The 17,442-nt window shown below is 34.2% G+C and overlaps 1 protein-coding gene across 2 annotated transcripts; it reads right to left on the bottom strand.

The window, feature by feature from the left end:
• Window positions 1–10,246: 10,246 nt before the first annotated feature.
• LOC127848073 (uncharacterized) lies at window positions 10,247–17,212 on the bottom strand. 2 transcript variants are annotated; one of them, XM_052380365.1, is made up of 12 exons: window positions 17,039–17,212; window positions 16,215–16,732; window positions 15,653–15,821; window positions 14,970–15,107; window positions 14,669–14,779; window positions 14,312–14,533; window positions 13,982–14,056; window positions 13,678–13,778; window positions 13,262–13,388; window positions 12,765–12,988; window positions 12,571–12,659; window positions 10,247–11,505 (listed from the first exon to the last, which is right to left on the bottom strand). In XM_052380365.1, exons 1-12 carry the CDS (start codon window positions 17,166–17,168, stop codon window positions 11,337–11,339), a joined length of 2,073 nt encoding a protein of 690 aa, XP_052236325.1. In that variant the 5' UTR covers window positions 17,169–17,212; the 3' UTR covers window positions 10,247–11,336. The 2 variants fall into 2 exon arrangements, with proteins under 2 accessions (XP_052236325.1, XP_052236326.1); XM_052380366.1 differs by lacking the exon at window positions 12,571–12,659.
• Between the last annotated feature and the right edge of the window lie 230 nt (window positions 17,213–17,442).

Genomic DNA, 17,442 nt, shown 5'->3' with positions numbered 1-17,442 from the left:
ATTATTGAATTGAATTAGTATTTCTAACTTATCTACTGAGCGCGGTTGAAGAAATGCGTTGGATGTTCAAATTCAAAACGTAATTGTATCCATTATTTATACACGAATATGTACCTGCTCTCGATGCGTACTGTATTGCACTTTTGTATCAGATTACATAAAGCACATTTCGAACAATAAGCAAGGTTATTATCCCCACGCTTTTTGAAAAGCGTGGGGATATTGTGGTTATCTCCGTCGTCTGTCCGTCCGTCTGTCCGTCCGTCCTGGCCACTATCTCCTCCTACACTATAAGCACTATAACCTTGACACCTACACACATGGTAGCTATGAGCATATGTGCGACCCTGCACTATTTGGAATTTTGATCTGACCCCTGGGTCAAAAGTTATGGGTGTTGGGTTGGGGCCGGGTGAGAGTTTTTCACTCATTTTTATGTGATGTATTTTAACATTGGCCATAACTTTTGCAATATTGAAGATAAAGACTTGATATTTGACATGCACGTGTATCTCATGGAGCTGCACATTTTGAGTGGTGAAAGGTCAAGGTCATCCGTCAAGGTCAAAGGTAAAAAAAAACATTCAAGGGAAGTAATAAGCTTTAAAGGGAGGTAATTAATGAACCTGCCAAATGATAATTAAAAAAAGATAAAATCAAAGCGGTGCAGTAGGGGTATTGTGTTTCTGACAAACACATCTCTTGTTTTATGTTATTTTACATTAACTTCTTCATTTCTACACCGTTTTACTTCCAATCGATACTGAATATCTCTTATGACAATACGGTAAATCTCAACTATGCATGGCCCCATTACCAACCCTGGGGCGGCGCCCCTCTGGGTCAAACATGCGGCTTGGAGATACGCGTCGGCCTCTGCCGCGCCATTTCTAATTTAAACCCGGGAATAAACCGAGCGTGGTACCGCTGTGTGGTTATCAAACCGAGCGTGGTACCGCTGTGTGGTAATCAAACCGAGCGTGGTACCGCTGTGTGGTAATCAAACCTCATTGAAGCAACACTAGGTTAACGTCCATGATGTCTTTGAATGAATTTTAATGCTATTGTGTACTCGCTTAGTTTAAAGTGTAGTAAAAGGGTCTAGGTAACGAAAGGTCTGTCTTCTCCAGGCGATATTGGTTCAGCATAAGATACCATTGTGCAGAATCAACGAGGTTTTCAGGGGTTTACACACGGGCTGGACAGAATGTAAACATAACGTTTAGAACTTTATTTTTGCAAATATCTCAAGTTATTGAAATACCTTTGCAAAAATCTAGAGTGCATACAAGACAGTTTTTCTTGCAGAATGTACCGATATCTTAAGGTATAAGAATAAATCTTTGAATACGTCTGAAATCGGTGACAAAAATTCCTGTTGCGTGAAACAAAACAGTGTTCAATAAATGCAGTAAACTGGAATTTTGAACAAGAACACATGCTTATAAAATAAAGTAATTCTGGTGTAATTTTGAAATCAAATTACATAAGCAGCATAAAAATCTGTCTTTTATGTACTAGTTGAAATTTTTAAAGGGGCCTTTTCACAGATTTTGGCATGTTTTGAACTTTGTCATTAAATGCTTTATATTGATAAATGTAAACATTGGATCTAAAAAGCTCCAGTAAAAACCAAGAATAAAATTAAAAAAAGGAAAAAAGTAGCCCGCAGCAGGGCTCGAACCAGTGACCCCCGGGTCCTGGAGTAAAAACCAATTATACCACCGGACATCCTGCCAAGTATGTATGAGAGACGTATTTTATACTTTATATAAGCAATCCTCGTAGTTTCACAAAATTAAACGACAACAACAGAACTCTCCAAATTATTCAATCGTTTCGCGTTGCAACGATTTATAATTTTCAGGTTTTTAAATCGTGAAAAGATGCATATAATGGCTATATTAGACCATGGTAAATGTTCAGTATTACTGTTTTTTCACAAATATTCTTACTAAAACGAAAATTTGCGAATCTGAAACAACTTTTTTCAATTTTGTCAATTTACCAATACGTGAACAGATCCCTTTAAGGAAACTTATTATTTTTTTATATTTAAAATAAAGCACGACTTACCGTCGTCTTAAAGTCCAGTAGAGTTAAAAGATGGAACGCCAAAAAGTCACGTGATCCTGCACCTTTGATACTACAATAATAGGTGCTACCTTATTTACGGGCAAAGACCTATAGATAACATGTATTTTATAGGTCTTTGTTACGGGCAAAGCTTATTTGATAACCATGTAATGTAATAAAAATGTGGACATTATTGTACAAAACATCATAATTGTTTAAATAAAACAATATTGCATCAAAACAATAAAATCTTATTTTTGCTGGATTAAGCGTTTTACATTTGCCAGGCTTTTAGATCTAATATTGTATAATTGTGTGCTTATTTAGACTCTTAAATTCAAAGATAGTTCGGCGGTTGCGGCGTAGAGTATATGGTTTCCGCTTAGCGTCTCGAAGGTCTCGGTATTGATCCTTTGAGTGGAAGCGTTTTTTAGATCACCCTTTAGAAACCAAATACTGGTCCTACCCAGGAAATAGATCGTTTTAGTATGTCTTAATTCAATTAAAGCTGTTGATTCTTGCATAACATGATTTAATATAGGTTACCAAAATAATGTAATGTATCAAATCAGTTTTTATTATAAGGATTATAAATGTATAATGATGTATCACTGAGGGACAGCATACTTGTTTTGCAATTGCCTACTTTAAATTCTGTCGTCACAAAAAACAAGCAACTTTAAAGCAATTCATAAAGCACAGTCTGAACTGCATACACGTTGTTTGTTGCTGTATATTTAAGATTTGAATGCAATCAAAATGTCATATTATCCATATTTTTTATTAATACATTCTAATAACACATTGAACAATGCTGCTTTTGTACAGCGTATTATATATTTATCATGGAACAACACGTAACAGCCAAATTATGTATTCACAATAAACAGGAAATTATATTAATGAATTAATTTAACAAGCTCGTTGCTACTGTACACTGTCATACTAAACATGATCACAACACAGTAGTCTAGGTACTAAGTGCTTTTACATACTCATCGCAAGTTTTGTATCACTAGTATTACATTTATTTGCAGGCACTGGTCGACATACAGACTAAATTTACATGGGAACAATTGTTTGTTTGTCCTCAAATCGTTAATTTAATAACCCGCTGACAATGTTTGAACATCTGATCTTTATAATTCGATTGCTGATTTTGTTTACAGACAGATACACATCTATGCACTCTAAAAATCTATGCAAGTTCACATATGTTCCATCGAGGTAAACCAACAAAACCAATTAATGAGATCACCATAGCTAATATCTTTATTCCTTGGAAACTTTTATTTTTCATGAATCCTTCCTTTGTTGGTTTATGGCATCGGTCGGTTTTGCTCAACAGTCTCAGAATGGCTCGTGTGATTCCCAGCACTATGCAGATCAGCTTCTAAAAAAGGAAAAAAAAACACTTAAAATTTGATAAATGATGCAGAAGTTTTGTAAATGTCAATTTTATTGATTTTGAACAGTCTGGAAGATTTTGGTACGAACAGCCAACAGTATTTTATTTGATTTAATTTAGCGGTCTAAGGCCTAATCTTTATATAGTGATAATAAGTAACCTAGCAGGAAATAGGCAATGTGCGAGCAGACGAAGTGTAAACAAGTTGAACATAAGCTTAGATACTGACAAGTTAATTTGGAATATTGATAACGTTTGTAAACAAACGTTTTTCTGATGGATTTATACCACAACGTTCTTCAATATCGCTCATCACATGTACACTTAGAGCGAATGGAATTTGGGTCACATAATCTGACATGTAAACAGACCGTATGGTGGTTCAAACCGCGTGAATACAGATGCTTTTTTTAAACAAGCGTTAACTGATTTATGAGAATAAAAATAAAAATAAGATGCAAATAAATTCAAAATAAATCGGTATTCATGCTATACATTTAAGGCGGTTTATATTAACCAAAATTGTGTTTGGAAAAAGTTATTGCGATTTATGAAAAACCAGTCTGGGACTATGGCTTATTGCCTTAAGGCCGGGAAACAGAAAACAGGAAACACATCAAATGAGAGCAAAAACTCGCATTTTGGCGGTGAAAACCTATAATGCAAGAAGATAGAGAACAATGCGCTTCAAAACAATGACCTTCCTGTCATTTCGTCTTGAGGTGCATAAACGGGTGAAATAGCATTTGTAGGAGTGTCTATTTAGCTAATTGATTCGTGATTTGCATCGCGAAAATACATGACGCGGGCAGTACAAATTGAGCCTGGTAATATAGGTTTTGTATTAAACAAACTGATACAAATAGCAGTCAACACCCGCCGTTGCCCGTATGATTAATCACGAGCTCCCCACACTTTTCTGACATTTTTTTGATACCAAAGAAATACGAATTTGATAAAATAAAACTACGAAAAGCAGAAACAAGGCTCAGTGTGTTCGTGCAATACGTCGTCCTATAAAGAAAGGGCATTTGTATTTTTTTTAATGCAACACGTTATGCGCAAGAAAGGCTGGTTTGTGTATTTATGCTTTTTTATTTAACTAAGAAACTTTCACATGGTTATGACATCTGGAAATACACCGTGTATTGGTATACTTGCGATCAAAACAATTTTTGAGATCTTCCAGACGCTTATTGAGTGTAAATAACAGACGCACACTATTATCCAGACGATATTCATCATCTATCGCAAAGGACGCTTATTGAAAAGCACACATTAAATGATGTTTTATAAATTTTATAGCATAACACGCATATTAGAATCAGCTGCCATGAAGCGCAGTGGATGGAAAACGCGCCTCTGACCTTGGCGACCCGGGTTAAAATCCTGGAAAGCATAACACGCAAATTAGAATCAGCTGTCATCATCTACCACAAAAGACGCTTACTGAAAAGCACACATTAAATGACGTTTTATAAATTGTATAGCATAACACGCATATTAGAATCAGCTGCCATGAAGCGCAGTGGATGGAAAACGCGCCTCTCACTTTGGCGACCCGGGTTAAAATCCTGCTCCCGCCGCATATGGGTTTGGTTGATTGTCACCATACCGTACAGAAACAGGTACTGAATATCTTTTTATAAAAACTAAATGGCTGGAAATAGCAGCGTATAAGTTAGGAGGACTGAGTCACAATCCGGATCCCACCTGGTAAGCAAAAGGACCTCATAATCTTAGAAATACACACACATACGCGCGTCTCAGAATCATACAAGTGCCTTTCGCTTTATAGAGTGATAATCGAATTGAAACGCCTTAAGGTAGCGCCACTGTAATGGGCACCTTTCCAAGTATAATATAATGCATTATTATTTTCTTAATCAGCATCATTTAACTGACCTACATGCAAATGTTTAGGTAGGCTTTCCATGCGTTAAAAAAAGATATACTGATTTTTTCAAAACCACCCCCACGCTCGGCTTTTGTCCAGTTATTTGCACCCCTGGGGTATATGAATGTTCCATAATCCATCCAATTTTCCAAATATGGGCATGCAGTTGGTGTGTACAGATGCAGTAAAGGTGTTTAAAGGGGCCTTTTCACAGATTTTGGCATTTTTTAACTTATTCATTAAATGCTTTATATTGATAAATGTAAATATTGGATCGTAAAAGCTCCAGTAAAAAATCAAGAATAAAATTAAAAAAAGGAAAAGAACATTGCCCGGAGCAGGTTTCGAACCAGTGACCCCTGGAGTCCTGCCAGAGTCCTGAAGTAAAAACGCTTTAGCCTACTGAGCTATTCCGCCGAGTACACATACTTGACGTATTTTATACCTTATATAAGCAATCTTCGTAGTTTCACAAAATTTAACGACAAAAACAGAACTCTCCAAATTATTCAATCGTTTCGCGTTGCAACGCTTTATAATTTTTAGGTTTTAAAATCGTCAAAAGATGCATATAATGGCTATATTAGACCATGGTAAATGTTCAGTATTACTGTTTCCTCACAAATATCATAACTAAAACGAAAATTTGCGAATCTGAAACAACTTTTTTCAATTTTGTCAATTTACCAAAGCGTGAAAAGATCCCTTTAAAGTTTAAACAAGATGAAATAAGTATTCTTTTACAGACATTTATTTTTTATAACTTGTTATCTACATACGGAAGAGCGCCATGAAATGTAAGTGGTTTCAGACAAGTAGAAATCGGGTTGGTTAAAAACAAAGTGTCATACAATTCAAAATAGTATCATTTAAGTAATATTTTGAACTTAGATTTTATAGATACACTATATACAGCAAAAATACCAAGAAATAGACAGATTTACCGTTTACTTTTTGAAATAAAAATACAAATGCAACATGCATGATTTGTATTTTTAGCACTAAATAACCCAATTCAGCCATAACGTTGTTTAAATTTTAAAAATTGAAGAATATGCATAACAGTTGCAGCATATTTAACAATAAACATAGATTATATGCTATATTAAATGAAATTACGTTAGAAAAGAAATAAAACGCGTTGCAAAAAGTATGCTTTGTCGGCAGGATTTGAACCTGCGCGGGAAGATCACAAAAGATTTAAAGTCTATCGCTTTAACCACTCGGCGACGACAACTTCACATTAGTACCTGCTTAAATTAGATATCCATAAATAAACAGGTAAAAAGGCTCTTCGATCTGTGAAGAAATCGCGGGAAATCATTACAGTGGCGCTACCTTAACTGGTGGAAAGCGGAAATTAAGGATGTTAATGTGAATATATGTGGGCACTTCTTCCGACATATATTGGAACATCTGGCTGTGTTGGTTGCACAAAACGAAGTTCAGGGGCACCTGCCCCCCCCCCCACCCCGTGCCTGATTATTATTATTAGTGTACAAATGCATTTTTTGTACAATTAAATCGTCTTACGTGATGACAATGAAAAACATGCTTTAATTTCTTTCAGACTAAGATTCAATGTTCATAGGTAGGTGTCATCGTGATGGATGACAGCTATGTATGTTTATATATTGATATGCTCTACCGTTTGCAATCAGGCTCTTGACCCCGTTTGTCATAATGATTGTAGTTGCTAATGGCCTAAGTGTCCTCGGCATAATTTCGCCATATATCTATAAAGAACTAATCGCACGGATATAAAATCGTTTCCTCGCTTAGAAGTAGTTCCCCCATCAGAAGCGACCGAAAAGAAGAAAAAGGTTGCGAGTGTGAGTGTGAGAGTGAGTAGCGATCAACTTGTTACCAACATAAATGTAACTACGGAATATTTATTATATTTTAGTTTAAAATATATGAAATAGTTTGCTTTCGATAAAGACAATTCTATTAATATAACTAGCTGACAAGTTTGATTAGTAAAATAAGGCTGCTGTGTTGTAGACTGATTGGGTCCTCGCATAAGAACCCTTTTGCGGGAAGGTATCTTATAAACTTTGAAACAAACACAACCTTATTTGGTCATTCTCTTTGCTTGCAGCGAAGAAAGGGGCACACTATTGTGGTCAAGTCATAACAGCGGTCGGGAAGGAAACAGCTGAAGCGGCAATAGAAAGTAAGGGCGCATGCGTAACTTCATCATTGAGCAGATGTGTGTGTTTGGAGAAGTATTGCATCAATGTTAAAAGGCTTTGACTGTTGGCAAATTATGAGCATTGTTTAAGTAATTATGCCATTGATTTCCAATGTTCAAATTCTATGACGGAGAAAATACTTGTACCGACGAGAAAAAAAGTTAATACTTAAGTTTATTCCGTTTGTTTGACATGAAAAGTTGACATGACACAGCATGCATCAATCAAGCCTTAACTTTAAATGTCCGATTTTTTCCTCATTTTCGACCTTCGAGAAAGCGAAAAAACACGAAACTAAGAAGAAAAGTCACGAGTATTCACTTAATTACACGTGTTTAATGCAACCTTGCAACGTAAAGTCTGCATATCGCGTTATGGCTCTCGTGAATATGCAATTCAAATGTCGAAAGTGTTTTTTGAATGGTAGCCTTCAAGAACATACATCGGTTCATTTGTCTGAACAAAGACTTAAATCAAAATCCAGCGCTTACATTTTACTGGTGCCGAGAAAAACTCATGACAAATCCCTACCCAAGTTGCTTATTGGCCAATTCAATTATTATTGTTGTAATATATTATGATTTTAAATAGTTATTTTAAACTTTGATGACTTTTAAGGCTCCGGTAAGATGGTATATAGCAGTCGGACTGTCCGTCCGTATGTCCGTTCGGCATTCCATTTTACGAACCCTTTTCCTAAACCCTTTCATGTATGGACCTAATATTTTTCTGTTACAAATGAAGTGCGAGTTTCGTTCCGGTCTATTGATTTTTGGCGAAGTTATGGGCCTTAGACTCATATATTTGCCTTAGACTCATATATTTTATCTATTGTAACCGTTTTCCGGAGTTTTTCTACGAAACGCTTTAAGATATGTAGATGAATTTTGGTATGTGAATCTACCGTCATGACATTAAAATAACACTTTTCCTAGCCAATGACAAGGCCTGTAATTTTGCCGAATATCAATAGACCGTATCTTCGTCATGATGTTTTCAATAGCTGCTGTTTTGCTCCAAAGAGCAGTAGGGTCATTGTGTTTTACAAACGCAGCTCTTGTTATACTTTAACCATTTACATGCATTTACCTTCGAAGAAAATTTCAATTTTATAAATTTATTAAAATCAAAAAGGTTCATTCTCATAATTCATTCTTTACTGGAATGATTTAATCGACGGTTCAGTTGCATCCGTTAACTCATAAGGGAAGCAACCACTGCAAGGAGTTGAACACATCGCTTGGACGTTAACTTACACAGGAGGTAACCATTGCAAGTAGTTTTACGCTTGTCGTATATCCGTTAACTAAAAGGGAAGATAGCCACTGCAATGAGTTCTAAACAAAAAGGTTGTTTCCCTTATTTCAGAAATGGACTTCGAGGTCATTCCTTGCCAGGGCCGGCCGGAGGAGCTGTGTAATATCGTCGTCAACCTGTTGTGCTGCTGCCGTAAGACCTACACGAAGGGCGGGAAAAATAAGGGCAATAAATACAAAAAGGTCGCTAGGAAGACCGCTAGCATGTCGATGGAAGCTACGCTATGCTTAGTTTCAGGTGTCGCAGAGGGCCTGGCAGATTCGTAGGAGATTTTATAACTTTGTAGATAGGAGCTCCTAAAGAAAAAAGTTATCGTAGTTAATACCTAATTGAAATAAACGTACATGCATTTGAATAGATTTGTTTTTACCTTGGGCGGATGACGAGATTTTGGTTTTGAGACCAGGACCATGTCTTATCAACGTACCACACATTTAAGTTAAGACTGAATGTCAATCTCATAAGTCATTACAACGTTATTCTAATGATCAGCTTGTTCTTTGAATAAAGGTCTACGCCAATGAATCAAACTTCGTAAATAATTGCGCCGTTTACTAAATTTGTGGTACGTTGGTGTTAACGACTAGTATCATGTCACGTTTCCACACACCTCTTTATATCTAAGTGAAATGTTAAACACATTGAAATGGAGAAGAACTTATCTTTTGTATTTGAAATCTCATCTAATATATCAATACAGTGTATTGAACACTAGATACCAACAGATGCATCGACAAATCATACGCGTACGTTGCAAATTGTTTTAATGAAGCAGTAACTGACTCTTTGTCGGTGTAAAGTAATACACTCAAGTTTTAACGTGGCTATGTTAAGTTTTACTATATATGCGTATGTGAAGTTGTTCAATAATATGTAGCGATATAAAGTTTTCCTCCATGTTGCTATCTGCAGTTTTCCTATATGTGGTTATGTGAAGTTTTCACTATATGTGGCTTTGTGAAGTTTTCACTTTATGTGGCTATGTGAAGTTTTCACTATATGTGGGTATGTGAAGTTTTCCTTGCATATGGGGCTATGGGGCGCTTTTTTGTGCGTGTTATATTTTATGATGACCTTCATAGTTGATAGATGAATAATTTTGTTTTGGATTAAGCTTTTGTCGATTGAACTGGTAGCAATTTGTTTCGTATTGAAAAGCGATTTTTACTGTGTTTGAAAATATATACAACATCGTGTACAATACAAATTCATGTACTTTCTTGTTGTTTTTCTATCGTCTCCGTGTAATATTTAATTCATAAAAAGAATAACTTAGTACTTCATTGTATATTATACATATAAATAAATAAATTAATAAATACAAAAAAAAAAAAAAAAAAACAAAGCTAGAAAAATAGAGTTTAAACTGTCAAAACATTCAGATATGCATATCCAATATACTTAAGTAAATAGAGGAAAAATGAAAATCCACAATCAGGATTAAGAATATCGTTACCACCCGCTTGTATGTTATTTAAGGCAAGATACCAAATGCCCGACAATATAGGATATACATATACCATAAACATAAAAATGGTATAATTATTGGTTACCGACTTGGAACAGTAAAATCAAACTAAAGGATTGTTACTCAAGATGCTTTACATCACATTTATCCCAGTTTTATGAACGAATCACAAGAGTAAATAAAAATAAATCTCAAAGAATTGATATTCAAAATTTATAGCAATAACTTTTATTATTTATCCGGTTAACTAGCATTTTATTTGCATAATTGTTAATTATTTATCAGACCCACAAAAAGGGTACCTTCAGCGACACGTTAAAATGTTCATTAAAAATTAGAAATGGTAATAAAATAACGTTCGTGAAACAGCAAATGCTTAATGAAAACATTAATTTAATAATCTAAGTATAAAACGTTTAGGGAACAGGCGTGCCAGAGTCTGTTGATGATTCTTGGACATAAAACTGAATTTAAATCGACAATATTTCTTTACAAATTACTGGCTAGATCTATGTCACCGTAGTAATTTGTATCATTTACAAGAAACGTTTGTAATCGATCAGACTCTTCTGATTGGTTGCTACGGTTCGTTACTATGCGCATGTGCTTGTTCCATATATAGTTTTTTTAATTGAACTAAGGGACTTGTTTCATATTATTCCCAAAACAATTTTTATAAGTTTTACCAATAAGCAACTTAAACACATGTTTAAACCTACTTAAACCTTAAAAACACAAATAATAATGTTTTGTGAGATTTGAAAAATCATCGCGCCATACTAAAGTAAATATGACCTTCTTTCCACTGAAGACCGAAAATCATGCGTATACTCAGCCATATGATCATATATAAACTGCAAATACATAAAAATTCCTAAAAACATAAACTATTCAACATTTGAGAGTGTTATATAACGTTGTCTCGTTGAACTGCCGATGGGAAGGTCCGGACTGATGAGTACAAGAGATACTATCCTACAAATAATGGTTTACATCTTCCAAAGCCCAAATTAGTCTTGACATTGATGAAAGTTTGACGACTTTTAGCACTTCCTGAATATACTTGTAAAACGTGTCGGGTGACTCCTTTTTCATTCGAATAAGCATAGCTATGTCCCAAGCAGTTACGTCGCCAGGAAGAACTCTGAAAACGAATTAAAGTTGAAATAAAATATATAAAAACCTGAAAATGTGGATTTTGAGCCATAACCATTTTCCCAACCACTGCCACACATATAAAAAAAATATGTTGAGCTAAAGACGCCAGTGATGTAGTACTTTTTGATAATGACAGAGGCAATTTTATTGCACGAATAGCATTATATGCGACAGTTGAATTCAACAATTACTAAATACGTCGATTCGCATATTTTTAATTTTCAAACTCTTGATGCAATAAGTGTCATTCAATTATTTACATGAATTATGTAACCATAAAATACATATACATTTGTTGCCATATTTCAATATTTTTTTTTATCGTACATCTAAGCTGATATTGGCTTGGTACACAAATGCCTGATATTAATGCTTGATCACGATAGTAACCGTTTATGAACAGAACAGAACAGAACAGAACAGAATAGTTTATTTTTGACTTAAGCATGTGAAGCTCATCGTCATTAACATACATATAAATAACAGCATTCGTTGAAGTACACACAAAAAACACACATCATTTTCAAGAATAAATAATCTAAATAAACACGAAATATACATAGTTCGTGAACATATTTCGTGCCAGTACGTGTTTTGAGGTACGACATATTACACGGAATTAACTATAAAGTTTTCATATTCGATAGAAGTGAATACGATTATTGAAAACTAGTATTGTGATACCATGATGTAGTAAATGTTAGACACAAAAAAGCTAAATAAGTACGGTATTTTAAAAATATTACGGTCAAGTGCGCATGACATCATTATTAACACCTCATACGTCATACGACATTCTATTCCCGCACAAATTCAGAATCGTCGAGTTAATATATTTTGTTCGTTTACAATAGGGCGTATAGATATAATAAACGGAAAAAAACAGTTACTGTCCTATCGTTGAATAAATTTATATAAAATAAAAAATCAGTTCAGGAAGCCTTGCCGCTATTTTTTCTAAGCCGCATCGGATATATTACAAAGCAAGAGGGCAGTAACATTTTAGCCTCTATATGTATTTCACACTAGAATAATAGTTCAGCACTGTTACCTCAGCAAGTCGTTATTCTCCATCCATTTTTGAATTTCTAAAGGTGTCCATTTTAGCACCGTCTGAATCGGACGGATCTTATAAGCATCCTACAAAACATATGTTATTTTTTGTATGATTTGCAATGTGACACAAGATCTGTTTTACATTATTAATAAAACAATGTACGCACGAATACTATACAAGATAACTACCTTTTGTGGTGGATTTGATGAATTTTCATCATTCAAAAGTCCTGAATACGCTTGCTTCATCTCTCTTAAAAGGTCCGACATTTTGTCATCGAACTTTTCTTTTCTACTTAAATCGAAAAACTTCTTTTTGCCACACATAATTCCTAGCCATCCATTTGGCTTATAGCCTCGTTGAGTCTTCAATGGTACCATGCGTTTCCTACACTCATCCGCATATTCAGCCTCTGTAGTAAATTAAAGATCATTACAATTTAATTTTGGTTTCACAACCTAGCAATCTCTATATTTAATTTCCATTTTATTTTTTCAAAAGAGATAATTTTGATGATATGAAAATATTTTTTTCCAAAATAAAAAAAAATTCCAAATATAATTACCACAGGCAAGCTATGTAAAATATAATGAAACATTTAGCAATTCTAGAATTCTTCTCTAAAACTGAACAAACATGTTCAAGAATGAGCATTTTCGAGCATATAAAGCAAAATTATACAAACCTGCGCGGCAATTTTTACTGTCCTTGTATTTTTCTGACAAACAAAATAGAACGACGTGAGCTTTCTCTATACCGCTCGACATAGCGTCGAATATCGATCCATGCATGCAGTCTATATCCATCCAAACCTGTAAATATTAGGGGACAGGCATTGAAAATATGTCTACTTGTATATCATCATCAATATTGAAATTCATTTTATTGCATGGCTCATAGATACATGTATTTTTTTCATTACATATCTGTTTGATATTGATGTCATGCGTAAAGCGATTGAAATGACAATATTACTTCAATATTTGCGTTGCCTAAACGTGTGTACGCAGGAGTACTGCAAATAATTCATGAACAAAAACTATTTATTTCAAACAAATAATTCATGAACAAAAACTATTTATTCCAAAGGATTCACGATACCTCGTATCCATTTGATTTCAATATGTCTCGCACGTTTTTTATTAGTTTCTGATCTTCCCAGTTATATGATATCATAACGTGACCTGTGTGGTTGGTTTGCTCTAAAACAAAACAAAAATGGTGCCAGGTTTAAATGAGTCTTTACTTTTAATATACAATACTTTTAATGTACAATACATTTTATACTTTTAATATACAATACTTTTAATATTCAATACGTTTTTAAAAATAATATTTAATTAATATGAATACTCATGTAAATGCCATTTGTACAACTACGTATTTTTTTATACAACTATTAAACCTGTGTTTGCAGGTGTTTGCTCTTTACTGATGCGTTCGGGTTGTGATTTCCGACTTGTTACTTCTATCTCTTTTGCTAAAATAACACATTTATGTATTTTTGCATTATCCCCGACTACAATGCCAATAATGTACTTCTGCGCAATGTCGTTGGGTATGGTTATGCAACTCAAATTGTGTTGCATTTATATGTTATACGAACAGAAAGCATCTTAAATTAGTAAGCATTTAACTAACAAGATAAACAAAGATATTTAGCACTTAAAGGTATAAGGTAAAAAATTATTATTGATACGCTGAACTTCAAATATCTTTCAGTGTTATTTCTCACCGTAGTCTTGATATAGTTTGTTGTCAGACATTTCCATGGCTGCCTTAATCGTCCAAAGTGCTCCTTGACACGCTTGTTTTATTTCATTATGTTCATTATTGTTCTTCACGTCTTTTTTCTCCGTCTCCATGAGAAACTCTACAACGCCTAGTGCATTTTCACTGACCACTTTCTGTTGGATGGTTTTGTCAAAGCAAAGTGCCCAGATAGCGTTCACGCTCTCTGTTGAAATACACGTTAGAAGTGGTACTTGAAATTTCGCAAACTACCTTACTATACATTAAGATATGAAGATTGCCTGTCTCATATCATTATTGGTTTAAAACTTTAATAACATGAGCAAACATCATTTCTTACCATAGGTAGCCTCTAAGTTATTTGTGCGTCCCAGCTTTACAAGAAGCGGCAAAGCGTTAAGATCAACTAGCAAAATCTTGTTGGTATCATTCTGTGCGAGATACTTGATGACTGCAGTATAAATAGTTACATATGTATCAAAATAATGTAAGCATAAAAGTTTTTGTATATGGAATCGAATAAATTTGAGACTTCGGTACACAATGTATTGATAAGTATTTTATTTGAGTTAAAAAGTAATTATTATGTATGAACTTTTGTAATAACTTAATCATAATGTGAATAAAAAAGAAACACTAACTACTGCCACATTCATGCGTTGACCATCCGTCACAGGCTTTTGAATCATTCTCTAAACCCTTTTTAAGCACGGTGAGAAGGTATTCTACCTGGTCCTTAGCGGCATTTATTATACCAGATTCTTCTTCTTTCACAATGCCTGATAAATTCACGTAAAATATTTAGTGTCTTACAAGTCTTTGTTTGGTTAGATGTGCTGTATATCAACAAATGCTAATATTTCAAATATTTATAATAACACTTACATACAAAATTGTTAGAAGTTAAAAATGCATTTGCGAGTATCGCGTCTCGGAAAAACGTGCGAATAACTAGTATCTTTAATACTCGACAACATAAACAATACCGTCTGCTCTATTATGTCATTTATGACGATGCAAAATTTTGTGTGTGGTTAGCTTCACAAAAGTAGTAAAATAAACTTAATTTCGTTAGCTTAAAAAACTCGATTCCCGCTTCAAGTACATCGTAGTTTTATGAATAAAGCATCGCTTCAAACCCTATTGGGTGTGGTTATGTTGAAAATTCGTGTTTTTGTAAAAAAGAAACACCGCCAATATACATTTATATATATGCTTTAACAGTTTGCCTTACTTTGCCTAAAACGAGGTCAACACGTAATATCAACACGATACGCATGCGAGAGAAAGGGTATCAATTAATCTAATTTAAAAAAGAACGTACATGCTAAGGCCGCAAGTGATGAAAGACTGATTATTTTATCATGTGATTTTAGATGTTGCTGAAAAACATCCAAAAACCCAACAGCGCGCAAACGATCAGCATTGGTACGGCTTCTTGAAATGTTGTACGCCACTGACATTGCAGCACTGGCAAATTTTATATCAGGACCCTGAAACATAACAAGTCCGAAGAACAATACATTGTACGAAGTTTACAGTTGGTAAGTCGCATCGTTTTTCAGAATTTACAGTTTTTAACATCTTGACAATAACACCACTTTAAGGCTATGTGTTCTAATGATGTTCATTGTCAGGCATTCAATTTGTTTTATTCAGTTACCACAGCGAACACAATATAGCTACTACTTTTTACCTCAGTTCTGAAAAAACAGTTCCTGACGTCATTTAACACACCTTTGATTACGTCGCAATACTCAAACGTATGACGTTTAAGCTTCCTTTTATTGTTAAGAAGCATTTGTATGCGACTTGAAAGTCTTCTGATTGATTGTGCAGGGTGCAGTTATGTTATGCTGTTGTAATAAAATAAAAAGGCATCTTACCATTGACGAGGGTTCCAAATTATCATGTGTTTGTGAAGATACAGTATCTGTAAGTATCTTTTTCAAAGATTCCAAATAGTTGGGATATTTGGCAAATTTTCTTCTTATTTCGATCGAAACATCAGATGTATTCCATGCGAGGGAGAGAGCATTATACAAATTTATGTTCAGTTGATTTTCGTTTATTGAAGTTATGGTCAGATCGCAAATAACTTTGGTTAACTTTGTTTTCAAAAGAAATTCTGCCATACCAGAAGCCAACTTATGTACGTCCAACGTTTTCGTACAAAGCTTGTAAAAATTTTGAATTCCAACTAAGATGTCTTCTTCTTCATCAAAAGCAGAAAATTGTGGGAGCGCTTTCAGAAATGTCAATGCTTCTTGTGCCGACGTATCAATATCACTCGTCCCAACATCACTGTCTGATTCGTCTGAATCGGTAAGCTCGCTGTCATCTTCTGATTCGTCTGATTCATTAGACGTGTTGTCTTCGCTGCCACTACTGATCGAATTGAGTGCTTATAGAATTGAAGATTAATTATTTTTTATTTATCATGGGTGGACAACTAATGTTAAAATGGCCACACATCTGTGTTAAATTTTCGCTATCGAATTGAAAAAGGGCAAACTTACATTATTATTATTATTATTATTATTATTATTATTATTATTATTATTATTATTATTATTATTATTAACATTTGGTCTTAACTTGATCGTCATCTTCGTATCTTAATAAAATCCTGTATATATTTTACAAAATGACAATTTATTTCACTTTGCAATGGTATAATAATCATAATAACATGTTTAAAAAAACATACTTTCTGAATCGGCTGGTGTTTTGTTATTTTCCTTTATTTTGAATGCATTACTAAGTAACGCTGTCCTGACACCATGAAAACGTTTGTCTGGATCGTTCTGTTTGAGTACCGCTGATGAAGCTGTTCCCATTTTGCAAGGGACTTTCACAAAAAATAATTGTTACTCACGTGTCTGAAATACATATAGTGATAAAGTGTTATTGATGGGTATTTTTTGTTGTGTATTTTAGAATATGTGATAAAACGCTAAGAAATCATCATTTTCGACATTCTGTAAACATTTTATGAACAATATAACGCACGCTGCATATATTCTTTATTTAGCAAATGTAAAAAAACACTGTTGTAATAATGTTTCCCAGTTTGTGTGTTTTAACACGGTTTTAATTTCCAAATACATTTAT

This window comes from Dreissena polymorpha, chromosome 10 (genome assembly GCF_020536995.1).
Source record: "Dreissena polymorpha isolate Duluth1 chromosome 10, UMN_Dpol_1.0, whole genome shotgun sequence".
Lineage (NCBI taxonomy): Eukaryota > Metazoa > Mollusca > Bivalvia > Myida > Dreissenidae > Dreissena > Dreissena polymorpha.
The sequence above is the reverse complement of the archived record's forward strand: the minus strand, read 5'-3'. Positions and strand labels throughout refer to the sequence as shown.